At 39.0% G+C, this 26,616-nt stretch overlaps 1 protein-coding gene across 2 annotated transcripts; it reads right to left on the bottom strand.

Annotated features, from left to right (window-relative positions):
* Positions 1-5,889: 5,889 nt before the first annotated feature.
* Positions 5,890-23,380, bottom strand: LOC128364493 (golgin subfamily A member 7-like). Of its 2 annotated transcripts, XR_008321773.1 has the most exons (7): positions 23,329-23,380; positions 21,484-21,609; positions 19,417-19,569; positions 15,732-15,833; positions 14,004-14,057; positions 6,164-7,371; positions 5,890-6,108 (listed from the first exon to the last, which is right to left on the bottom strand). XR_008321773.1 is itself a non-coding variant. In XM_053325026.1 (6 exons), the coding sequence occupies exons 1-5, from the start codon at positions 23,335-23,337 to the stop codon at positions 14,016-14,018; spliced, it is 432 nt and encodes a 143-aa protein (XP_053181001.1). In that variant the 5' UTR covers positions 23,338-23,380; the 3' UTR covers positions 5,890-7,371; positions 14,004-14,015. The 2 variants fall into 2 exon arrangements, 1 of the variants encoding a protein (XP_053181001.1); XM_053325026.1 differs by having other exon boundaries at positions 5,890-7,371.
* Between the last annotated feature and the right edge of the window lie 3,236 nt (positions 23,381-26,616).

Genomic DNA, 26,616 nt, shown 5'->3' with positions numbered 1-26,616 from the left:
GTTGAGTTTGTTTTGTTCAATTTTGCTTGTGCTATTTTAGTTTTCTAGTGCCAAACAGCATGTTCTGCCCTTTATACACCTTACTTCATGCTGGTTTTACCTTACACCAATTAGATTACCTAAGACTTATTTCATCATATGGTATGGTATGTGTCCTGCTCTCAAAGTTTGGTCTGAGGCGATATCCATGATGTCACAGATTCTTTGTCATCAGTTAGAGGGCAACATTAATATGACTGCTAGCATACTGTGGACTGTTTATCAATTAAAAGAACTATTCTACTGGAACGAACACAACCCAGTATGTTTTTCCAGACACTCGTGTTTAGAGTAATAGAAACCTGCTTAATACAAAGCTGGCAGCTGGCGTTCTTAAAGACTTCCACTGGACCGATGATGAACATTGGGATATAATTAAGATTTCCAGGCTGCCTTCGGGGGGGAGATGAACTTGTCGCTCAGTGGAGTGTAGGACTAAAGATGATCGCTGCCTGATGATTGGTTGAACCGCCTGTTGAAAGTAATTGTTTTGAGAAAGGGAGATGATTAATCACTTACTGACATATGAAGTGAACCAAACTTTAAAAAACGTCAACAGTGTTAAAGTGAGCTCATGCTTGCCTTTTTGTTTGGTGTTTTTTGTATTAACGTAAGGAAAAGAAGAATTAGCTGAGTAGCAAAACAAAATATGTACTGGTTCAGATAGCATACAGTGGACTGGAGAATGGCCCAGAATAAATATCCAGCAGCTCTTCAAGGAGTCTAAACTGGTGCAACACTGACACCCGGTGGCCTGAAATTCACATTACACATTTTTTGTCTGTAGGAGAAGATGCAGAAGTGGTTTAATAGTAATCCATCTTATTCTATGCAGGGTCTTGGAGGTGCTGGGACTTATTCCTGCATGTATTGGTTGAGAAGCAGGATACACCTTGCACAGATTGCCAGAATATCAAGACTATAACAATCCACACTCACAATCACACCTCACAAGGTAATTTAGAGTTTCTGATTCCCCTAACCTGCTTGTATCTGCACTGTGGGAGCAAACCCACTCAGACACGGGGAGAAAATGCTGAGCCGAATCCGTTTCACCAAAACAATAGCAGTGGTACATCCACATACCAAACAATCCTCTGTTTCCCCATCTGCCACAGACAGATCTCATTTCAAAGCCCGCCGACAGAAGGGAGGGATGTTTACAGTAAAGTCCAATTATACTCTTTATGCCAGAGTACATCCAATAAACCATGAAGTCGATGAATTACAGTTGTCATAAGTACAGTCATTTAGGGTTGAGGCGGTAAGCTGCCCCAAATCTTTATGTGGTCTTTAAATTACGGCTGCTTTTCTCTGTAGGAGAACACTAGCTGTGGATGTTGGAGAAGAGCCAGGCGTGTTCTGTTTGGGCATTCTGTTGTGCTGCAGTGTAAACTGAGATGAATCACACAGCAGGGGGGGGGGGGGGGGGTGAGCTGAGCTATGGAGCCTGTCAGGTTTACACAAATGCACAGTGTCTACTTCAATATCGCAATCTACTCAGGAAGGGAAGATCTGATGTTTAACCGGCGGTGTGTCATACATAATTTCTTCACGGCTCTTAAATATGGAGAAACTAAATGGGTGCAGCATTTCGGTCCAACCATGCATGCAGTACAAAGCTAGAGGGCTGCTTGGATGATAATTAGGTAGTAAGTAATTACATAGCCTAGTGGCATCAGACAAAGCCTTACACGTTCATATGCTGGGACCTTCCCTCGTGTCCATGTGGGCATATTGACAAGAAGAGCAGACCTGTAAGAACAAGTGTTTTAGAACCATAAAATATCACATGCAGAAATAATATGCAGCAGATTGTCTGGTCTCATTTTGTGTCAGTCAGCAGTTCTCTAAACCACTTTCTATGTGAGAATGTTACATACACATGTCTGTATTCAACTTAACAGCAGCTCACTGCAAAAAATGTCATTGCACAACAGTAAATACCACTCATAATGTATTAAGTTCAGTAGTAAGATCAATCTGTTACAAGCACTGTTTATAAGATTAATGGTTCAGCAGCTACTTATTTGCTATAGAATTATCACACCCCATCTGTTACTGGCTTTAAACCAGGAAGTAAAGAAACTGTTCATTATCATGGATATATTACAAGAGCTCCATGATCACGGCTCAGCCAATTCTGGTCTTTTTGGTCACCAGCAAGGGGAGCTCCACTGCAGGTCGTTCTTCTCTTCTACTGATTTACCATACGTGTATATTTCCAGCCTGGACTAATGTATTTTATGCTGTTTTCAGTCAGAGCTGCATTCACTAAATCCAACTGGTGTAGAACTGCTGCCCAGATTTTAACTGGCACTAAGAGATAATGAACACATCACTTCAGTAGCCAACTTACACTGGCTGCTTGTTATGATCTGTGGTGATTTTTTACTGATCACTTTTAAAGCATTAAATGGCCTTGCTCCAAATTGTATCAAAGATTTATTGGTTCCCTATATGCCTGGGCTGTCCTTTTGATCAGTGGATGAGGGTCTGCTGGTTATTCCCAGGTCTCAGTGACCTAAGGGGAAGAGCCTTTCCTGCTGAAGCCCCCAAAACACTCTGCCTATTAAGATCTGACGTTTTTTTTATATATAGGAAATAAGAATATTTAATGTTTCTAGGTTTTATCCTACTCATTCCATTTTATATCTTTAATATTTTTTTATTTGCAGTTTTTAATGTTTTTTAATTTTTTCTTCTTATTCTGTTAACTTTGTGAAGAAGGGCAATATTAAAAACGTTACTCATAGGCTTTCTAGCCACACTCACCTGCTGTAATGGTAAGACAGGGTAAGATGCTGCCCAGGGCAAGACACCCGCTGCCAGTGTAACTCAGCCTCTGTCCAACAAATGCCAGTAAAGTTGATGTGTTTCCTGCATTCAGTAAAAGCTTCCATTTGTAAACATATATCCTGCTTTCTTAATCTGCACATGAACAGATCTTCTTTTTCTTCTTTCTTTTTTTCCCTTTAAGGACAAACATAGAAAAAGGAGATTTTAGGAGATTCACATGAGGAACAATTTGTAAACATATGAAACTGATTTTATTATAATCATAAAAATGTAAAGAAGAAAACATGTCTGGAGCAAGATGCCCCCTTGTGGTTTAGGGGCAAAATGCCCTGGTGGCCTCTTCCCCCACCTCATATTTTTTGTACAGTCTGATCTTTGTTGATGTGTAAAAATAATAAAATTACCAACATCTCTGGAAACACGGAGACACTCATCATCTGACAATGCTGCTAGTTTATTGCTGTTAGCAACTACAATTAGCCCTCAGATTAAAAAAACAAGATTAGTGAAGAATATTACAACAACGTAAAATAATTTAGTCACTGACCTGTCTTCAAAATGTAGAAAAGTTGCCAGTTGTAGAAGCAAATTTAAAGTATCATAATTAAAACTGCTCATTTAAATGTACTTTTTAAAAAGATGTTGTGAGCTCAATAAATGTAAGAGCTCAATAAAAGCAAATTCTCTTGATGACATGGTATGGAGTATTAATTACAAGCATCGTAGAAACGTACCCAAGATAGCAGCTTTTTTCTATTTGCTATAAGAAGTACATTGAATAAGCTACCAACATATTACCACACAAACTATATTGCCTATGCATAATGATACTGTACAAATTGAAATCACATTCAAACACCTTGTTTCTTTAAGTAAATAATATTTCTGAATAAAAGTAACAACTTGGTTTGGTGTGAATATTGTGAGACTGAGCCTCCTCCAAAAAAGTTGGCAAGGCTGTAGGCTTTTAGCTTTGTTTTTTAATGGAGCCTCTTCTAGTTTTTAGACAGTTTGAGAGTCTTTTTTCTATGTGAATAACAGCGAGATAATAAAGTGAGAATCGTTCATATTATGCCTTTTTATAACAAAGGACTCCAAAGCTTTCCTCTTCAGACCTGCTGGCTGCTTCCAATAACAGACATTTAGTTGATGGACATGTTTTGAGAAATGTCACATGTTGTTCTGGGAGGCCACTGAGCGCTGTGATCATGTTTTATATGTGTGTGGTTGGCAGAAAACACAGGGCAGGGGGTCCCACTGCAGCCCTGATGTTAAAGTTTTCTGGCTTTTTATGACTTTTTATAGTATGGTATAGTGTGCTTTTCCATAAGCTAAAAGTTCTGTTGCTTCCTGGGTAGATTTTTCATCTCAAGAAATCTCAACAAAGGCCTACTCATTTCAGACTGCAGCTTTATGTGGAGGTAAACAGCTGAAAACCACAATTTATTGCAAGACTGCATGTGAAGCAGTAACTTTGAGATACAGTATACGCATGGAATGGGAATCATTTATCAAATTCCCAGTTTTTCTAAATCCCATGACATCCCTGAAAAAGCATTGATAGGGGCACTGTTTTTTCACTTCGATATAGTTCTATACTCATTGCATTAAGGCTTATTATTGCATTTATACATTAATACTTGACTTTTAAACCTTTAATGTGACTTCTGTAGAAAAACAGTGATAGTCAGTTCCAGGTTCAGGTTGGAGGGGGATTTTATGGGTTTGTAAATCAAAAAAAAAAAAAAAAGCAAAGGCAGTAATGAGGTAAAACACACTATCCAACATGTGAAAATCAAATTCCCATGAAAGAGAATCTATCAGTGCCAAGATAAAGAGGAATGTAGTAATTATAATGCAGCTGCCGGTGGAATGGAGATTGATAAATAAATCTCATATTCTTGGTAAGAAGATTGGTGATATCTACTGGTCTCTACAGGGGTAATGAGGGCTGGAGCCTTTCCCAGTATGCATTGGGCCAGCAGCACTGTCACATATGAAAACAGTATTATAGAAAGAGATCTTTTCATTTCACAAAGCTATAATCAAGAGCACTCAGTGTAGGTTTTTATGGTATTTAAAGGGTGAAATATTAAGTTTTTTGATATACTGTAATAATATCAGTTAACTATGTTAAACATGTTACAATTTTGCAATTTGTAGAAATGCATGTCCTTCCTGCATGTCAAAAGTAAGGGCATCAAGATACTGGCCCATAAACCGTCATCTGTTCTGTAGTTTTTGTTGCTAAGTTTGTTGCTAAGGTTTTTGCTTGTGTTGTTCGCTTCGTCTAATCTCATATTTTGGATCAGATTTCAGCTCATGTACGAATGTATTTGAGAAGTTGACATTTTGAGTAAACAGTGAGCTTTCATGTTTGTTTACGTAGCCTCCAGAGCCAAGAGTCATTTTACTGAACCATGTTAGGAATTGTGTTCTATCGGGGTCTCCCTTTATGGAGGTCAAGGGGGGTCAGAAAGAAAAGCCACTGAGGAGTGTGGGCATGGGAAAGCAGGCCTCACCTCCAGCACCTCAAACTCAGGTTCAAACAGCCGAATGATGGTTTACCTTCTCACTGCATCACCATCTGGTCTGGGTTCACCTCCGCTGTGGGAAATAGTTCTGTTCTGGTAGAGTCAGCCGAGATGTCCTGCTGTATAACTCTTTGAGACAACACGAAATACCGCCCTTGAACACAAACCAAGTTGAACAGAAGCCCAGGAGTTCTTTCAGCTCTTGGTTCGAAACTCTTTTTTTTTTCTTCTCTTCTCTATAAATCATAAAAAGCACTGGGAACTTTGTGTCTTCTCAACTGTACGGGTGTGTTTGTAAAATCTGAAATGTACATTAACTCTTGACGTAGATGTAACACCAGAAACCAGTGTGGTGTAAAATATGTACACATTTTATTTATTAGCATACAACTGTTGATAAAACATTTGGATTTTAACTGAAAAAAAAAGAATATACAAAAGTTCAATTAACCAAAATCCAGATAAATAAAGGATGAGTTTAATAAAAATTAATGAAAATGTATTTACATAATTCAAAAAAATCAAGACTGGTGTCGATCTTGTTGCTATAGCATTCCAAAAAGAAAATTGTACATATTTCTAGTGTCATATTACAGATGCTTCAAATGAATTTGTGTCAGAGCACATTCACAAGATGTCTGAGACGGTTAAACATTATCAGCCACACATATACAGTATCTTCAACCTTTTGTTAAGGTTCAATAACATAAACTGAAGCTCTGCTGCTACAGTTACACTCAGTCCAGAATCGTTGTCTTGGGTTTTTAGTAGCTTGTTAGCAATAAGTGAACAAAAGCCAAGATCTGATTGACATAATCTCACTGTTAGACTTACAGAAAGGCAACATTCAAAGCCATTACAGGCCCTGGCAACTAACAAGAGCACTTTTTAATACTTCGGTCAAAGGCATTCACACGATATATATGCATGTTAGACATGAGTCAAAAACCAACAGTAGTCACAAAACACTATGCATAGCACAGTATACAAATAAAAGGAACCATAACCATGACTTGAGGAACAGCATTAACGATATCACATGCACGATACAGAGCAAGCACAAGATTTGGGTTTTCAAGAAGGAAGATAATCTTAAATCAATGCATACGAAGTAAAATATGTAGTTTAAGATTCGAATCTGTGACGGTTTGACTGGAATGTTTAGAGTCTGACAAAGTTCAGTGTCAGTTAATAATAAGGTCAAACCCTAGAAAGGAAACATGCGGGAGGAAAAAGTGATAAACTACAAAGCATACTTGCAAAAAAGAAACATCAATAAGACAACACATGCGGTTAATCAGGCTAATAATCAGAGTTCTCTCTTGTTTCTGGATGAAATTAGACTCTCAGTTCATCCAAGACAATCATTTGGTTGTGGGTGAGTTTTATAGCCATTCATAAAAAATAAGATACCTTGTGTGTTGACTTCATTATTCAAAAAAGAAAAGAAAAAAAGGAGTGTGCCGAGAAACAAGAGAAAGAAATATACAAAAGTTCATAATTCCACAAATACGATTAGTCATAAAAGCTTTTCGAGTCCAAGATAAACAAAGAGTCATTTACTCGTGGCTTGAAGAGATTTGTGAATGTCAATCGTTTGTGCGACCGAGTTAAGTTTTCTCTTCTTTTCTCTGAGCTGAAGGAGCGCTATGACTCCAGCCTCTCTAAATGACTAACAGAACATTTCAACATTGAGGAGTCTCTGCAAATTCACTGCTAAACTAAAAACAGACTCAACGCTCAACTGATGAGCAGCGATGTCAGAATCACTGATAAAAATCAGATTTGAATGTTGGGGAAGGAGATCTAAGTCAAAAGAGTTACTCTGAAAGTGTGTTGGGGGGAGGGGGGGGGGGGGGTCGTGCGTTTTGATAGTGGAAAGCGATAAGATTGTAGAGACGCAGTATTAAGGGTGCAGGTCTGGGTGGTCCTTAGGGAGTCGGGCACTGGTGCTGGGCTGCTTGAAGACCCCCTGAAGCTCCGCTTAGCTGAGCAGCTCCTACAAAAACACAGATGGGTTACATGGTAGATAAACTGCTTTCTCACAGCGGCTGTTTTGACTCATCCCTGCAGGAGATGTTATGATAATGATTAATAATAACTTGTACGACATGTCGGAATATCTGCTGTGTCAAACTTTGATGTTTGTACTGCAAAATTAAGCAAACACACTCACGCATGAGCTGACAGTGCAGGTGCTTTCATGGGCTTACATGTCAAGTGACACGTGAGCTGTTTTTATATCTTTCCTTTCAGCCGACGGTTCGACTGCTTTTAATCTTGTCGTCTGACTGCTTTTAGTGATGACACTTCAGCCTGACTGTTACCTTAAACTTCAGCTCATTACACTGATTAATCCTCAAACTGCTAAGCGCCTCGACTGACATTTAAATCCCCTTCTGTGTTTGAGGTGTCGGTGTGCTCTAGCAGAGGTGTTTATCTGATGTGCGAACAGCGTCTGAAAGCTCTTCCCTCCAAACCTTTCAACTTCAGCGCTGGTAGGACGGCGTCCAACTATTTCTGTACCGTTTCAAAACACACAATCAGATCAACATGCCCACATGCATCGACTGCTCAGGTGCAGGTGGAGGTTCAGGGAGTAAGCACAGTTTGAACTTCTCCCTCTAGCTCTTTCCCCCCCAATTTCTTTACATAATTCTTTCTGTCACTTTTGATATGAACAGCCGACTGTGACATTATGAATGTCTTCCAGGAGGAACTGTGAGTGCTGAAATACACCAGGCACAGATTCAGGCAGGTTTTCTACTTGCTACACCAACTCCATCTCTGTCACTACATTTATACTGAGTTTGGCCAAGTGATAAAGCAATTGGTTATGCAGGGTCTGTAAACATAGGCTGTTCATTTTTATCATTTAGAAACAGTTTGTACTCTTTTTTTTCTACACAGTTCTATGTAGTTTTTACTTGGAGGGCTAAGTGGCTGCACACAGAGAAAAAGAAATAGACCAGCCATACAAAATTAGAGATGAGTTGTGTCCATGGCCGGTGCATTTTTACTGTTACTTGTACACTTTCGTGACCAGGTTATAGTCTGCTTTGTGCAGAATGCGGACTTCTTAACTGTTGTGTTAACAAGAAATGTGGTTTGTGTAATTGGGATTAGAGAAGCCTGATTTCTCTAAGTAGATTTCTCTTGGGGAATGCTGATTTTGTTGCCATGTATATGTCTAACCAGGTTTCTATTAAGCATGTTACAAGCACACATATGCATGACAAACAGAAACTACAACCAAGTGGCCTGTAGAAGTAGAAATATGTCAGTTTCCAATGTAGAGGTCATGCAGCAGCATCTTCTATCATTGAGACAATTAAAATCAGTAAGCCACACTTTTAAGATAAGGTAGACAGTAGGTGATACATCTGATTAGTGATCTGAAGTGCATGTAAATGTGTCCTCACATCACCAACATGACCCGCTTACTTAAGTGCCAGTGATGATTATTGCCTCATTGCGTGCTGAGACGTCACATATGAACTAGTTCTTTTTAAGCATAGTCTGCCTTCACACTTCAACTGCTACTTCAAACCTTTACAGGGCTTCTAAACTGACACTTTAACTGTTGATATGCCTCAAATGCACAACAGGAATGAACTTTTTAAAAACATCTGAACTTGTTTTCATTATTTCAACTTTCAAATATTTACAGTGCTGTTTTTCTCAGAACTACGTTTTCTTCAGCAAGTGTGTTTTTCCTAATTACCTTTTCCTTTTACTCTTATGATAAGTTGAAACATTTGCTAAGATAAAGTGCATCAATCCCTTTGTGTGTGTATGAAAGTATTACCAAATTCAGGGACTAGGGACTAGGAGTAGGACTAGACAACATAACATCAATGTAGTATACTACCTTAACTCCATTTTCATCTCTAGGAACTATTTGTTTGGTATATTTAGTGTTGACATAGAACATTAACCGCCTCTGAGCCAACTGACAGTGATAGTTAGTGAGGATTGAGTATAATTTACACATGTGTTTTCTGGCTTACTTACAGAGAGAGCGGGCAGTGAGTTGGCACGTCTTCAACAACTCTTTAAGCCATATCAACCACACATACATTGCAAAACACTGCATTTGATGAGCGTTTTGTTGAAACACGCATCAAATACAGGGATTGTTCGTCTTTGGCAGATACAGCGCATCCATCAATGTTCACTGACGTGCTAACCAGAAGCTTTTTTAAATTTGTCATCTGTCAGTCAGCAAACACACTGTATCATTTTGTACTTTACCTCGTAGTAAGTGTGTTGCTTTTTGCCCTTAAAATATAGTCTTGGCAGGTGAGGAGAAACTAATTTGAGACAATGAAAGGATTATACGTTCACCTTCTCCAGCATTCCCTACTGACATTAGATATTCCCATGAGTGCAGTCTAATTTACAGGTTTGCTGGCGTGCTGCAGCCGGGCATTGGGTTTGAACGGCGAGCCAAACGACACCTTATCAGGAGCAGAATGTCTTTTGGACAGAATGCCAGGACACCGACTTGGCGCCATCTGCCTCTGAATGAATGCTCAGCAGTCAGGAGCTGTGGAGGGCCAAGTCTGGTTCTCCTGCAGTGCAGTCTGCAGTAATCCCACTTCAGGCTGATCCATCAGTGTTCTACCCCGCGCCCAGAAGACTGCCTGCCAAACAAAAAAATCCTCCCTTAAGCCAGCCAACCAGGCCCTCGGCCATAATGTGGCGCGAGTTTATCGATCTATGAGAGTGAAATCTTTGCATTAGAGCTGCAGGGGGGCAAGACTGAGTATTAATACTTATTTTTTCCCCCTATTTTCAAGACAAATAAATACAAGGCTTTCATTCCGAGATTGAAATGTTGAGTCCATTTTTATCCCTATGAGAGAAGAAAACATATCCAAATACGCCACATCACTCCGTATCATAACATTCAATAGGTCCACCAATCAATATTTTTTGGGATCCAAGACTACAAATTTGTGCAAGAAAGTAACTTGCCATGACAACAACAACTCTGCAATTCCCATCAGCTCTGTGGAGTGTTTTAGACTATTGTAGCTGAAAGAACAAGAGCAAATATTGTACTTATACGTACGTCTCCAGATGAATGCTAATGTTTCGCTACTAGATTTGCAAATTGGCAACTTGCTAAAGAAGCAGAGTAGGCGTTTCTGGCACAGCTTCATCTACTACCAAGGTGTATGGAGGAGGGAAAATAGTGTAAAGGAGGTCAAACTCATCAAAACTTGTGGCTTTCATCAGGGTCATCCAAGAACACAAGCTTATGAGTGTTGTTTGAATTGGCAACTTGGCAATAATATGTCAGATATTGTATTTTTAGCTTGTTCTGTTTCCCCCAAATCACAAAATATGCTTAAAATCATCACACATGACTTAAACTGTATCCTGATTGTAAAACACAAATCTACAGCCATGCTAGTGGCTCTGTCTGGCTGTAAAAGGCATTTTGAGCTCATTTAGCATTATAGTATGCTAATAATCAGCAACAAACACAAAACACAAAGTACAGCTGTAGTTAATGGCAATTTTTGCATGTATTTGGTCATAAACCAAACTATTGTACAAGTTACAGTTTTGTCCTGATAAAGGCGCTTTAAGAAGACTTAATAGATCACCAAATTCACCAATTCATCTTTTATATGATATCTATCAAATGTATTGACATATTTCAGTCTTAATCAAAATGGTGGACGGACAGACTGACCGATCGGTGTTGCAGTCCCTAGAGCTCACAGCTAGTGGAGCTACAAAGGCAGGTTTCATCGTATTTTCAATATGCCACCCATGAAGATGTTGAAATGAGAAAAAAGAACACTTCGTCACAAGGGAGGCAAACATCAATGAATGCTTGATGTTGGTCTGATCACTGATATATCAGTGTAAGCCTAGAGAAGGCCCTGGCAGGATGAAGTGGCTTAAATTCTGTGAAGGATGGATGGACTGTATGTGTGCTCCGTCTGCTTGCTGGCGGTGCTTCGCTCTGTTTTTGACCGTGGCGAAGCTCCAACGGCCTCTTCTCTCAACAGCTACTTATAAAAGCTCCAGGTTTACATTCCTCATCAGGACATGTATATGTACCGAGGCGCTCGGCAGGAGTTTCAAACCAGAAGATTAATCCCTGTATGCGTCTCTTCAGTAGGAGGGCAATGGTTTATCCATCCACGGGGATCTATGGTCTCAATAATGCTGCCAAACACAACATTCCTCATAGGTAAAATATTAATGGGGTATGTCTTACTCGGCCTGATGGTAGTGTCTATGCTACAGTGAAGACTGGATCCTGTCCAGAATCTAAGCAAAGTAGTTTTCAGTATGATACGAGCCTAGCACATCCTAGGATGACACCGTGAAAATGACCTTCTTCGTCTTATCCTGCACACAAGAGGGAAAGAAGGGATTTAACTATGGCAGAGAGTGAAACAATTTATGGGATGAGATGTGCTCTCGAGGCAAAAAAAAAAGAGCATGAGGCGTCTGCCACGGTGAAAGATCTGCAGACATATAAAAGCCATCTGTGGCCGACGATCAAACTGTTCTGTCTCTGAAGGTTTTACCATTTAAATGAAAACTGCGTCGCGGCATGGTAAACAAGTGCTGTGGAATGCTCTTGATGATAAGAGTAAATGAAGCGGATAATATTTTCAACATTTCCCAGAAAATGTCTCATTTCAAATCAATGACATGCCCTCATATTTGGATGATCACTTGGTCTTAAAAACTTCTCATTTCAGTTATAATAAAATCAAAGGACAAGAAGGAAAATTTATACAGAACATTGATAAAAGATGATATAAATAAACTTTAATACTAACTAATGAAACTGCATAATTGGTAAACATAATCTGGTCCATCAACTGCCATATTTATCCAATCTTCCCTTGACGAGTCACATGAATAGCATGTATGGGAATATAACCAGTACAGGACACACAATTGTTCACTCACATTATATTCAGAATGTGCGTTTGTATTTTCAGTTATGTCTTTCTCCACCTTGCCTTGTCAGATGCTGTCCTGCAGATACAGAATGTCTATGATTGACAAGCCTTTGTATTGAGACTCTTACCATATGTTTAAAGACATACAGATGTTTTAGTATTGGTGCGTATTGACAACATGCACAGAGCTGCTGCAGGCAATTCTGAGAGAGGGACACTTAAAAAGAGCCTAAACTGAGGGCCATATAACTTTAATACGGTTCAAAAGAAAGGCTGAGTCGGTGGGCATCTGACAAAAATAGACAATCAAACAATCCTGCCCACTTCACATGACTACTCTCAAGCTCTTCTAATGACTAATTCCTTCACATTTTCAATATTCAACCAAATCGAACACTATAAACCTTCAGGGACAGGAACGTCAGAAGTGTTGGATTTTAGAACAGGTATTAACATTTAGCCTGTGCATGAAAAAACGCTGCCTCTAATTCATTTGATTTGAATTGGGAGGGAGGAGGTAGGGTTAGGGTTACTACCCCTAACCTTTTGCACTAATGATGTGTTTCTGCTGAAGAAAAAATAGTTGCTGCCATTTCCAGAGTTTTAAAGTCCTGTCAGACCTTTAGGAGTCTGATTCTGATTACAGCACTATATATTCATGTAATACAGGGCGTGGACAGACATAAGGGCAGGTTGCCAGTCTATCACGGGGGTTAATATAGAAAACAATTCACATGCCAGCATTTGGACCCCAGTATCATGTTTTATCTATTTATAAAGAACAATGAAAGCACAGGCAAAAGGAGAAGAAGCTACATTGATTATGATTAAAGATTTCATGGAAGTGGATATTTTATTTATTCTGAACTGGAGTGCTGAATAATTTAGCATAGGACTATTTTAGTCATTTAAACATGTCAGGAAGATTTGTTGACAAAGGCTCCCAGTTTCTCTTCTTTTCAACTATCCCTTATTTTCAGTGTAAGATACTGATTTGTATTTAATTCAATCTATAATTATTGTGTTTTTGTCTGTTTACTTTCAGTCATTCAACAGTGTCTCACTGCTGGACCAGCTGAGCTGTCAAACTGAAGCCATGGCATCCAACTCTCCCACTTCCTCTGATATGACATGAATGTGGTAGAAGCCCGGCGGCCAGGAAAGTAAACAAGGAAATGGGCTATTTTATCTATAATGTGATAATTGTTTAATTACTGCTATTTAAAGACATGCACAGTGCACTGAGGGTGTTATTGTGCTGAAAGGACACTTGATCGCTTTTTTGGGTACAGCTGCCGGGTTTGCAGCTCTTCAACTGAACTTCATGTGCGTAAAAGACCTCGAAGTAACACAGCACTGAGCCCTCTCCATGTGAAAGTCATAAAGTAAGCAGAATTATCCTTTAATGCTTTAGGAGACAGCCCTCCTGATTGTTAAGCATTTAACTAATATTACTCACAGATGAAAAGACTCTAAACTTTGATGTGGGATTCTTCTTTGAATGCAGAGGAGGCATTCTGCATAAAAGCAATGGACACTGTGGCACATAAACAGCCTCGTGCAATACCGCTCTTTGATTCAAGCCCCCTTTCTTTGGAAGACTTTCCAATAAATTAAAAGAAAATGTGGTTTTAGTAGTGCAATTTGTGTAAATCCTGCCTTACTAGGAATATTAATTACTCAGACTCACCCATGGCAGCTTTTATCTGGTCAGGCTTCTGTCTTCAAAGATGGTGACCTCAATCTTGATAGAATCCGGTCAAGGAAAAGCTTCTGAAGTGAGCACAGGGTCATTTTACATTTGACTATAATCAAAATGAAATTGGAATTCTCCACACTTTTTTTGTGTGAGGAAATAAAAAACTGTAATTATACTGCAGCTGCTGTAGTAGATAATTGCTCAATTTTTCAAAAGAGACATTTTGGAATACGGTTTTTGGACATTTTTGTGGAAACAGTGTGTAAGCTTCAAGCCTCTGTGTGGGTGTTCGTTCCCATGATAGCAGCTGACTGACATTTCAGGGCAAGCATTGGTAGAGAACTGTCGACGTGTTGCGCTCTTGCCTAACATGTCAGCCCTGTTAGCATATTAATGCTTACACAAGACCTTTGCCCCCTTTTTTCATCAAGCCAACATTGTATAGGTTATGTACCTTTGAGTGATTTGGGTCTGTTTCTTTACAACATTCAAAGTTTGGGAGGAAGCTTGGCTAAATAGCTTGCACTCCAAAAGTAGTAGCTAGTTAGCCTAGTATGCTAACATTAGCACTTACAGTTCTCGCACACGTTATAATTTCAGTTTGGACTTAGTTTTCCTTTTTAAAAAAGGAACAGAACAGCTTTTCCTACCTGTCCTTTAAACAGAAAATAAGGCTCTGTCATCATAAGAAGGTGCGACTGGAAGGCTGTGAGCAGAATAAAAACCCTGGAGGGGAATGGAAACACAGATGGAAATATTAAGCGGTCGAATAATCTGACAATTACAAATATGATCATCAGATTTCTCTAGTTTGAATGTTAAAATAACTGCTCAGGTGAGGCATTCCTGTCAATCCGCCCGCTCTCTGCCCTGCGTTCCCCTGCCAAAATCAGCACAGCAGCTCCACGGTGTTGGAGAAATAATCCAGATCACTGTCAACCCTATAAAATAATAGGCGAGAGGGGGAACAAAGCTCAGCTGTGAACAATTTCAGTCATATTTTGTTATCCCTAATCTCCCATTGCCGCCCAGCTACAATTAATTGGGATGTTGAGTCACCCCCACACACACACATACACACACACATACATGCGTTGGTAAAGCCAGGATGTAGCTGCACCCGCTGATTTTATGCAGATGCTATGGATTACATACTAACTTTTATCTGGTGTTTTTACAGGGTATTACTACATAGCGCTGGATTTCTTTTAAAGGTGCCCGGGACTGCTGCTTTCCATTTTCATCCAGTGGTTAAAGGGAGAGATGTGGTGCGGGCAGGCCTGTAAGTCACTACATTCATTAGGTCATTGTGAAAGCTTTTGCTTACTGCTGCGGTACAATGACATCCACATTTCCCCGTCTCAGGGTTATGTTTTACGAGTTATTATACATGATATAAAATATTTAGCTTGTCATTCTTTCTTCCCGCCCGTGTTCATTCTTGCTTAACAAGATTTATTTAGTGTAAAAACATTGTTCTTGACCATTAAACCCCTTGTGTTTTTAACTTGTTTGGAAGGTTGGCAATCCGTGTTTCGGTCTACTATTGCTGTCATTGTGTTCCTCTGGAGAACAAAGCCTGGAATTCATCCATTTAAGGGCTTACTGTTTGCAGTTTGTTTCTACATGCCAAACAATGGTCAAGGCAGACGGAAAATTTCACCTTACAGAAGACAACAAACAGTTTTTCTCGACTACATCAGACACCAAAGTGGATACAACTCGCAGGCCTCTCTCGATGGGGTCGGTGAGCAGGAGGCCTCTCGGTGCGTAGATCTTGTCATTCTGCTCCTGGACATACTTGGCAATCTTCTTCAAGACCTGAAAGCACACAGCAATCACAGTTTCATATACATTTCTCATGGGTATACTGTGTGTCTGTGAAGACTCGGTCATCTGGGTCGCGGTATGTCCAAATATATCAACATCGGCATTTCTCTTGGACGGCAATCCGATGATATAATTATAACAAAGCATCTATGCATGGTTCTGACATTCTAAGAATCTCAAGTTTTCATTTTCTGTCGATTCTTTTGTTGGTTTTGGCTCAATGTTGTAAGCTTTGTTTCAGCTTGCCTCTATGACATCAGCAACATACTTAAACAATCATTCCTTTGCAGAGAAATGAGGTTTGAAGTTTTAAGGCAGTTGAAATTTATTGATCTGTGTTTAAATTTCAAAAAAGACTTTGCAGTAATTGCTGAGCTTAGAAAGGCTGTTGGAACTACACTCGCTCCGAGTTGGAGAATCCTGACATCATTTGGCTGTAGTGTAACAGACTGACCGACTATAAGTGCCATTACATTATTAATTCATGACATTTTCCTATTGATGTCTCTTCTGCTGCTGTTCAACATTGAAAATATTAAACTTAACTCATTTAGTCTGCTTGAACACCATAAAACTTAATGACTTTTCGTCTAGCAATACCATGAGGTTGACCTTGGTGTGTTTGGGTGAAATGTCTCCACAACTCTGGATGGATTGCCATGAAACTTTCTACACACATCAATGTCTACCAATATCTACCAATGTTGATCCCATTACTTTTCATCTAGTACACATTTTGAAAAACCATAGTTGTAAGCCTAAGCTATACTCCAAATGTCAGCATGGTTTTCACATGTCATGCTTCAGAGACAATGTCCAGAGAATCAGGTCCAGATATTGTCCCAAGTTCGCCTTTCACAGATGTAGCAGAACCCAATACATTTAATTTACAATGATATAAAACACAGAAAAACAGAAAACTCTCAGATTTACGAAACTGGGACCAAATAATGTTTTTCTTTTACTTGATAATTGACCGAAAAGGTCTGTCAATTGTCTATCGAGTTATCAACTACTCATTTCAGTTCTACACTGTCCAGTTAAGTTTTCGGCACCCTTGCTGGCTACCTGCGATTTAACTAGAAAATCTTTAGCCAAACACAGAGCCAAAGGATCCAAGCCACCACATTCTTGGGCTAAAGAGCTGAATATAAAAGTCTCCAGTTTTTACTTTTGGTAATGACCAGTCAATTTAAATTGCACGACTTTATGAGCACTCGTAAAACCCCAAACCAAGCCAAATGTTTTTTATCCCAGCTCGCTGCTGTCCACTTAAAGACAAATTCATAGAACATGGAAAGGACCACTGACATGTTGATCCATTTACATTCCATATTAAAAAGGGCCAGAAGGGATTTGAGATGTATATAAATCATATTTATTTGCGAGCTCTCATTGATTTACAAGCCGAGGAAGAACAGCACACACAGCAGCGGCATGACTTCTTCCAGCAGTAACCAACTTCAATCATTTCAAATATACACTGTGTTGATGTGTCTTCATGCAGTGGTCAATGCAAGATACAAGATCTCTTCATTCTGTATCTGAAATGTTCATGCCTGCTCATATGATATATGATATACTTGTATCAGTTTTTGGTACCGATACCAATTTTCTACAAAACCCTCTTTTTTATTTAACAAAAGAAGCCAACACAAGCTGTTGGACTTAATTTTCAAAAGGTCAAATCTTTTTCATTGAAATAAGGAACTATATGGTCAAAGAACTAAGCAAGATTATAAATATGAGCAGATATTTGTGGCCAACATTCAGTACTGAACAGTTTTACATACTTTGGAAGTATAGAAGTATTAATTTTGTTACCAAAAAATTGTCAAATACATTCAATAACTGTATATTTTTCATGGCCAAAAAGAGCCCTTGACCAGAAGAGAGACGCTATGAAACAAAATCCATGTTTAGATATCCATATATAACACTGTTGAAAAATGACCACAATGGATTTGAAAATAAGAGATTTTATGAAACCATTTCTCTTCCTGCTGCACATCTGCACTGCTGGACCTAGAGTGGAGCCGCACCCTACCGTCTCAGGAGCTTGGACTAGTGAGCAGGTGATGAAAAAATAAATGACAGCTACAGCAGGCCTTTGCTGGAAAAAAAGCAGAAGTGGATGTTTGGAGCCTTGATCGCTGTGGAAAGAGTTAGTGTGGCAGTTTGCTGGGACTCACAATCTGACCGGAATTATTTATGATCTTGAACGGATTTCGGTGTGTAACAGTGAAACTGGGTTGGAAATAAGTCTTATTCAGTAAGTCAGGTTACATACAGTTTGTCATGTTTTTTTCCTTTGAAAACAATCACCCTCTGTCTGGTTTTCCTTGTCTTGAACTCTTGTTCTCCGTGTTTTGTTTCATTTTTCCAGGGCTACACTTGTTGAATTATTAATAATATCAGTACTCTTCATTTTCTAGTATTTCTTCTGCTGGTATTGAAATCAAACTGAAGTGATCAAACAAATATGCAAACTACTGACGTTCTTTGACTTTAGACCATGCTTTTTTTTTAAAACAGCATTTTAGCCAATCATACAAGCTGCAGTTTGGCTAAAATTAGCTAAAAATACATTATTTAACTATAGCACATGGTGTTTTCATCAACATACAATAAACACGAAATATTTCACTCAGTAGTGAGCAGCAAATCAAGATTTTCAACACTTACTAGTCAACATTTAACGTTGTCACCGTCAGCTGTAGAGTCTTGTGAGTTTTCACATCTTTAAAATGTGGAGCATTGCATTGTGGGATTGTTAGTAGAAAGTAGTGTACATGCCATGGACACTACTTTTTTCGTTCCATTGTGGAATATTCGAGGGCACTATATAGTGGATATTTTTACACACCCATTATTCAGACACTCAAATCAAATGACAGAGGGTAAATGTAGAGCACTACTGTATATAGTAAATAGGGAGTGATTTCAGACACAGCCGAAAACTGAGTGTAAATGAGGATTAAGTTGACTAAACTCACATAGATGGATTTAGAGTCAAGACCAACATTAGACCAAATCTAAAAACTTCTGACAATAACTACTTTTCTTGGACGATATATTGTCTCAGAAATAATCGTGATAAACGATATTACTGTCATTTGAAGATCATTTTATACCACTGATATAATGATTATATAACAGCATAATAACGCAGGGGTGAATGGGCGCTACGCTTCTGTAAAAACAGATGGTTGTGTTGGTTTGTTGGTTAGGGTTGGGGACAGAGTTATTTACCTTTAATTCTTCTACAGTCTCCACTCAGGACGTACACAGTGAGGAATGGAGGACACTACTTGCTTGGCCAATGTGACATGAATAGCCTCTTAGCTGCTAATGTGAAGTGTGGCAATACTGAAGTAAAAAATGATCAAGGTCATGTCCATGTATTATACGATAAGTCCATATATAGACATGATGATGGTGATAATTACTTTTTTGTATGATAGGTCGATAATGTAATTATTGAGACCAGCGTAGCTACAACCAACACAGTATTGTGGTTCAACACCTAGTTTCATTTATTTTACTGTATCTCAGCAGGTAAAATGTCCCTCACCTTCTCATAGTGAGTCTCCATACACAGGAAGACGGTGTACGCTGTGAGGCAGGCCAGACAGCCTTCAATGTATGACTGACTCCCCAGCTTCTCCGCCTCAGCGTACAGGTTATTCAGTGTCCGAACCGTCTCCTCAAACTGCGTTTTGTCAATCTGAAATACATGAAACCATACAGAAAGATCAGAAGGTTACAATCATTAAACGTGGAAGGGAGCCAGTTGTATATTTGGACAATGGTGTGTGAGTGGGATACTCCAGTGAATACACCGTCCTCTTAGCTCCAGATCATTTTCTCCCATTCTTTCCATCTCTAGATAAATAAGAGGGGGGTGAGTTTTTTTGGACTGGTGATACATCAAGGGAATGCTGGGCCTCCTTCCCGCATTGGAAACACCTCCTGAAATTATTAGGATGCCTTGGCCATATGCTCTGGGAATGTTTTCACTTAATAACTGACAAGACAAACACGTCGAAAAGCAGGACACACATGGACACACACACACGTGTACACAGGCAGCTATGCAGGAACCTTGATGCTTTCTCCTTTTTCCAATGGCACGGATACACCTTGAGCGAGATAGAGACGTATCTCAGCTGTTCTGTAGACTGCGGACAGCTTCTGGAAAGCGAGCTGAAACCACGACTGGCTGATGATCAAACCAGAGTTTCTCAAGAATGCATCAAATGAGGACTAGCTGCGGGGAGGACCGGCGCAGAGGCCTGCTGGAATCGGAGGCTGTTTTGACAGGGGTGTAGACATTAGTCCCATGCTGGTGTCCAGAATAGATCCGGTGATCCCTCCGTGATACTGGAGGGGGGGGGGGGGGAGAAGGAGCCTCCAGACCAGACCAGACGAGGAGCCATGCCAGGGGCCTCCTGAGCCTCTGAAAACCCTCCAATGTTCTGCTCCCTTGTGCCCGAGGAATGTGACAACAAGCTCCAACACATCAGTGGTCTTAGGCGTGTTTGGTACCCACCATTGAGAAACTTTGTTCTACTTCTTCATTTTCCAACTCGAGGGGGAAAGCTTGGTGATTCAAACCACATTTCTCCGCCCGAGCATCTTTCCATTACGTCTGGCGCGGCCGTATTAGCATTCCAAAAAACAATGTTAGATGAGAGCGGGCGTGAGGCTCGAACGCGGCTTAGAAACCCGAGTGAGGAGCAGGATATTGTCTTAATTGTAACTGTCACTAAATATAATACGAATTCTGGAGGCAAAAGATTACAGAGAGGTCAATAAAAACTGTCAGTTTGCAATAAATTAAACAGTCATGAGGCGTTTGGCAACCTGGCTGCCAAATCCATTTAGAACGCTTGAGTGCTTTCCCAGTTCTTTGACATAATTCTCCAGAAGTATTTAAACAGGAAAGAGCTACCAAAAATAATAAACCCTACAGCCTAAGATAATTGTCTGCAAGAATGTGATGTTACAGCACGCAGACCTCTGCAAAACAAGACTGACTACATGCCAAAATTAAACATTGGGGTAAAAAAAAAATGTTGGCTGAAGAAGTTTAAGGTTCTGCAAACATTCTCTAAAAAGTGACAGAAATGAGCATCCTGACAGAGGAAGCCACTAAACTGCATATTTCATACCACTAGTTTACAGAAAATCATTAATATAATGTGGAAAGAGGTTTTTTTTTTTTAATGATAGAGGAATTAAAATGTAACTTCCCAGAGTAAAAGCATTCTTCATTTGTCCAGCAGTTCTCTCTTTCTCTCTGTGTGTGTTTGTGTATGTGTGACTGTGCACTGAATCCTACCAAAAAACACACACAGGAGACCACCCAATCAAAAGGGAAGTGCCAATAAACCACCAGTGAGCGAGTTTAAGTGTTGTGAAGCTGCTCTTTTCATGTGGTGTGAGCATTTCAAAACTGCAGCTTTCTATCCTGCGAACTCCAAACTGTTTGGCTCGGGCCGGCTTTCATGTGGCGCCGAGCCTGTTCTGTCTCAGCGACCTGCTCTTCCTCCTCCACATCATTACCCAGGCCTGCCACTCTGCCCACTTCCACCCTGCTTCACATGCATCAGTTTACTGTGTGTGTGTGTGTCCTTACCCGGGTCTCCAGGTCAGAAGGGAACTTGGTTTGGAACTGACACACAGTGCCGTTAGTATAATCTCTCTGGATGAAGACTTTGGCGGCTACGGCTGCCTGTTGCCTCATATCCTGCAAGCTGTGAGTCTGTGAAAAGAAACAGGAGAGTACAATTACAAAAAACTCTTATATATCTACTGCAAGCTGCACATTTTTTGCCATAATCTTTATTAGTCAATTGAATGATGGTCTAAGTTATATGTGCTTGTTGTTTGATGTAAATAAAAACAACTGCTTTTTATGCCTGATTAAGAAATTGTTGGAATGTCTGGAAATAATGACATCTTCTAGTTGCTTATTGATCTCAAGCTGCAAATACAACCGATATCATCAGCTGATATTGGCCTATCACAGATATATCTATCAGTGTTTATGCTGTCCAATATGTGCCTTTAAAAAAAAAGATGTATCTGCAGCACTTTGTATATACTTATTCCCTTTCCTAATTCAAGTTTAATATATATACATAATAAACATGTAATGGAAGCATGATTTACATCTTATATCATGCTTTCATTACATATATTTGTTACAAGTGTGTTCATGTACATATTTTCTGTATATATAAAATTATCAGCTAATATAGCGATATCAGAATTTTTTTACTCCTTAATATCATCGGTATCAGCCCCAAACGTACAGTATTGGTCAGGCCCTAGCAAATTTATTTAAAAATGATATTCATTGTAAATGAATCCCTCAATGAACTGATTACTTGTTTGGTCTATAAAATGTCAGAAAAAGATGAAAAACGATGATCTTTGTTTCCTAAAGCCCATGACAGTGTCTTCAAATGTCTTGTTTTGTCCAGAGCAACAGTGATCATCTAACGATATTCACTTTCCTGTCATAGAAGACTAAACTAACCAGAAAATATTGGACCTTTTTTTTTCTTCTTAAAAATGACTCAAAACAATGAAATGGATTACCAGAGTAGGTGATAACTAATGGAATGACTCATTCATTCCATTAGTTATCACCTACTCTGGTAATCCATCTAAGCTTTCACTTTTTCAATCCCAAAGATAATTCAACTGCTATTTGATTTATAACAGAAGGGAGGTGTAAATAATACTGCTTCAGTTTCAGGCTCCTGGCTCACTGTCACAGCTATCATCAGTGTTTACAGTAACGCCACAGCTTGTCCTGCTATCACTGTGCACAGACACTACTGGCTATGTAAATGTTTCACTTTTTACTTAATGACACATAACTATGTGACTTTATTCATTTTATATCTTCTTTTATTTAATTTATCAGCTAATCGTTTCAGCACTGCCCGTGTTAACTGATGTTTACACCATCTTCTGTCGTATTTATCTTCGAGAATTGCATCATTTCTCACCTTTTTTTTAACTATTGGGAGCTTCAGTTTATTGTTTATTGTCATGACTAAGTGACCAACTGTCTTTATTAATGTAACTAAGGTTTCACAGGTGTAACTGCTACCTACAGCTGATATCTACGTAGATAACGTAACACCCTGTCAGCTCAAATGTTGCACTATGCTCCAGTTGTGTAGCATGATGTGTTATTAGCACTCATTACACATAGCTGGCTCCTGGTTTCAATAACAACACTTATGTCTTATCGTCGCATATATGAGGTTTTTGCTATACTGGTAAACATTACCAGTCAAGTTACCGACCGAGCAGTGAGCTACCAGGCTAACGCTGGTCAGCTTTCCTTGCGTATTTCTACCACCAACACACCCAGAAAACACCAGAGAGCCGTGACATCAGGAATACATTGTTCATACGCTACTAACGTATAAGAAATAAACTGAGAAACTCATCGCTATCTTACCTCTGCCATGTTGAACAGGCTTTCTGTTTATCTTCTGCTAGCCGCTCTTAGCATGTACTACGCAATAACTGTTCCGGATGGGAGGGGAACTTTTGTGTGATAACAATAGTTCCGGGTCTAAAATTATTGTAGTCATGGATACAATGTAACGAGTAACTAAGTACATGTAATGTAACATGTACAGTAGTGTCATTCTGAGGGACTTGTACTTTATTTGAATATAATAATATGATGCTACTTTCCATCTCTACAACACAATATTATATTTTTATTCTTATTATTTCTTTAATTTCATTTTACTTTTATCTTTTAAATCTATTTTAACCTAGTTTTTTATTCATTCAAGTATTTTAAATTTATCTAGTTTTTCTAAACAATTTAATCCTCCATATATTCACTCACGTGATTAGTCTCCGTTTTTTGTCCTTTAATTTTTCATGTTTGTTTTTTCTTTTTCACATAGAAATAGACATTTTCCAACTCAAAAAATTCTTTATGTTGTCACTTGTTCTGTCTTATTATGAGCTTGTCAATCAACTGTGGAGCACTTTGAACTATATACTAGCCTGTATCAAAGGTGCTATATAAATAAAGTTTGATTGATTAATTGATTGATATATTTGTGACAGCTAGTTTCTAGACACTTTACAATATAATAACGGAAAGAGGGCATTTTGCCTGTATACCCTTATAGGCTACTTTAAGTACATTTTACTCGAAATACGTATGTACTTTTACATTAGAAGCATTTAACTAATCAACAGCAGAGTGTTCTACTTTTGCATGGTGATTCAAAGTAGGCTACACTTTATCAATCTGTAACTGCAACTGGTTTACTGTAATCACTGTGATGGATTATGTCTCGGTCAATTCTATCAGGTTTCAGGGTTTTGCAAGTTGACTGAAGTTGAAGGCAGTGAAATGAATGCAACAGTGGTGGCTCAACAGATGGGAAGAACACAATTACATAATTTAAAAAAAAAACTGAAAACACAACAGCATCCTTTTAAAATGGTTAGGAATTGGCCTTAGTTCCAAAGATGTGCACACACTGGTATTGTCTTTTCAATAAGACATGACCTTTTTATCTGATTCAGATGTTTTCTTGTTTCAAACCATGAAGCCTGAGGACAACACAGAATCCAGTTTGGGTTTTCTGTTTCCACAACAACATTAAGCCTTAATACCCATGAGAGGTAGATTCTCCTGGCCTTGGACTATCACAGGGCCAAAAAGCCGCAGTTGTGCATGCGGATACATTTGCAAATTTGGGTAAAAACGGTCTTTAAAAAATGGCACAAGGCCCAAAAACCAAACAGAACCTCGTGCTTAAGAAAATACAGAACACACAACAAAATATTATATTACTTCAATATTTGTTGAAAACATATTGTGAGCGTCCAGATATGTTTCAGTTTGAGAGTCAACCAGATGCTTAAACCCTCTTAAAACATGATGTGTTGCAGCCAGCAGCAGAAAGAAGTAACCTCAGTACATGCCTCTTAGTGTATTTAAGCAACACTATAACAACTCTGGCAAAGTCAAGACAGATTTTCGCAGCCTGTCAGGAACTGGTGTTCTGTTTGGTGATCTGAGTGACTTGCCCCGTGAGGAATGCGTTTTTTCCCAGGCGTCCCATGCATCATGAGGCCTGGGTCGGCTTTCAGGGGGTAATTAGTGGATCTGTATAAATGTAAAAATCCCTCTATTGCTCCTCCGTGGAGCTTGTTTGTCTCCTGGCAAAGGGGGCTGGCCTTTAAAGCCCCTCTCCTCTGTGATGGCCGGTGTGGGAGAGACCACTAATGAGCACCATTTGGGGCCGTTCATTTACAACACATGCCGGTTAATAGCCCACGACAATGGTTTTACTGCTGCCGAGGCCTCTCTTGCTGAAGTGGGTCTCTAATAGAAAACCTACACATCCTCCTGAGATGACCTCTTCACAGCTGGATCAGGCGGCTCAGTAAATGTCACTCATATAGGCTTCCTTTTTTTAACAAGAACAGGTATCACAAGTATCCTTGTCAGGTGAAAGCATGGCTCTAATACTACTTAAGTGAGGTGTTTGATTTCCACTGCAGAAGCCATGTGCTCATACTGTGACATGCACTGGAAGAAAAAAATTGGCCACTGAACAGCATTGTGGGAACATTAATGGTAGAGGTTAACCTCAGTCTGTGAGGGAAAATCTACTCAATGAAAATTTTTGGGTTTTTCTGGTAATTTTTTAGTTTTCATGACTTTGCCCAAAGCACTTAGGTGAACCACAATTGCTCACATCTTGATTCTAGCACTGCCAAATAGAAAGACAAATTAAAAAGAACAGATAAGTTGATGCACCAATGATGAAATTAAAGAAAACTGCGGGACTTTCTCATCTCTGCTTAAAGGCAAATTACAGTGTATGGATCCAAGACGGTATTCAGCAATGGGGAAAGAAGTATTAAGAGAATTTACTCAAGTAAGAATAGTAATACATTAATAAAAAATACTACGTTACAAGGAAAACCCTGCATTCACATTTGTACTAATGTAACAGTACAGAGGTATTATTGGTAAAATGTATTTATTTTGCACTTATTATGGGACTCATTATTATACTATTGAACATAGTTTTATTGTCTTTTTCAAACACATAAACAGCCACTCAACAATACAAATAAAATGAAATAAATGAGAGAAAACAGACAGTTAAACAAAGTAAAATGAATATGAATTAAATTAATATTCCATTGAGATTGGTTAAAAACACTGAGATAGCTACCGGACCAGAAATTACAGAGTTATATTCAGAAAGGGGGAAAGGGGGTTAATTATTATTTCTGATAAACGTATTAGCAGCATTGTAGTGGGTAGTTTAACCTCTAACAATACATGATATTTTGTGAACTGGTTTTAATGTGCAAAGGAATTACAGCTGTCAAATACCAGATGTTTAATAAATTGTACATTACGAATGCTCTGAAATACAGTAAAGCCGAGGTTTAAAGTAGCATAAAGTGGAAATACACTATAAATTACCTAAAAACTACACTTGAGTGAATGTACGTGATAATATTCCACTAGTGGCATTAAGATATAAAATATGGGATCAAAAGAAGTTTTTGCCACAATATGTTTCTGCAGTTCTATGCATCAGTATAATCCTACTGGGGATATAAGCATGTATACTGGCCTCCCTGTTCCCACGTGGACTCATCATTCTGAAGCAATCCAGATCACAGACAGGCCTTTCATGCTTTGGCCAGACATCAACACATACAGGAGTCCATCCAGACTAAAGCTGGT

The sequence above is a fragment of the Scomber japonicus genome, chromosome 9, assembly GCF_027409825.1.
Source record: "Scomber japonicus isolate fScoJap1 chromosome 9, fScoJap1.pri, whole genome shotgun sequence".
Lineage (NCBI taxonomy): Eukaryota > Metazoa > Chordata > Actinopteri > Scombriformes > Scombridae > Scomber > Scomber japonicus.
This window is presented reverse-complemented; position numbering and strand designations above follow the sequence as displayed.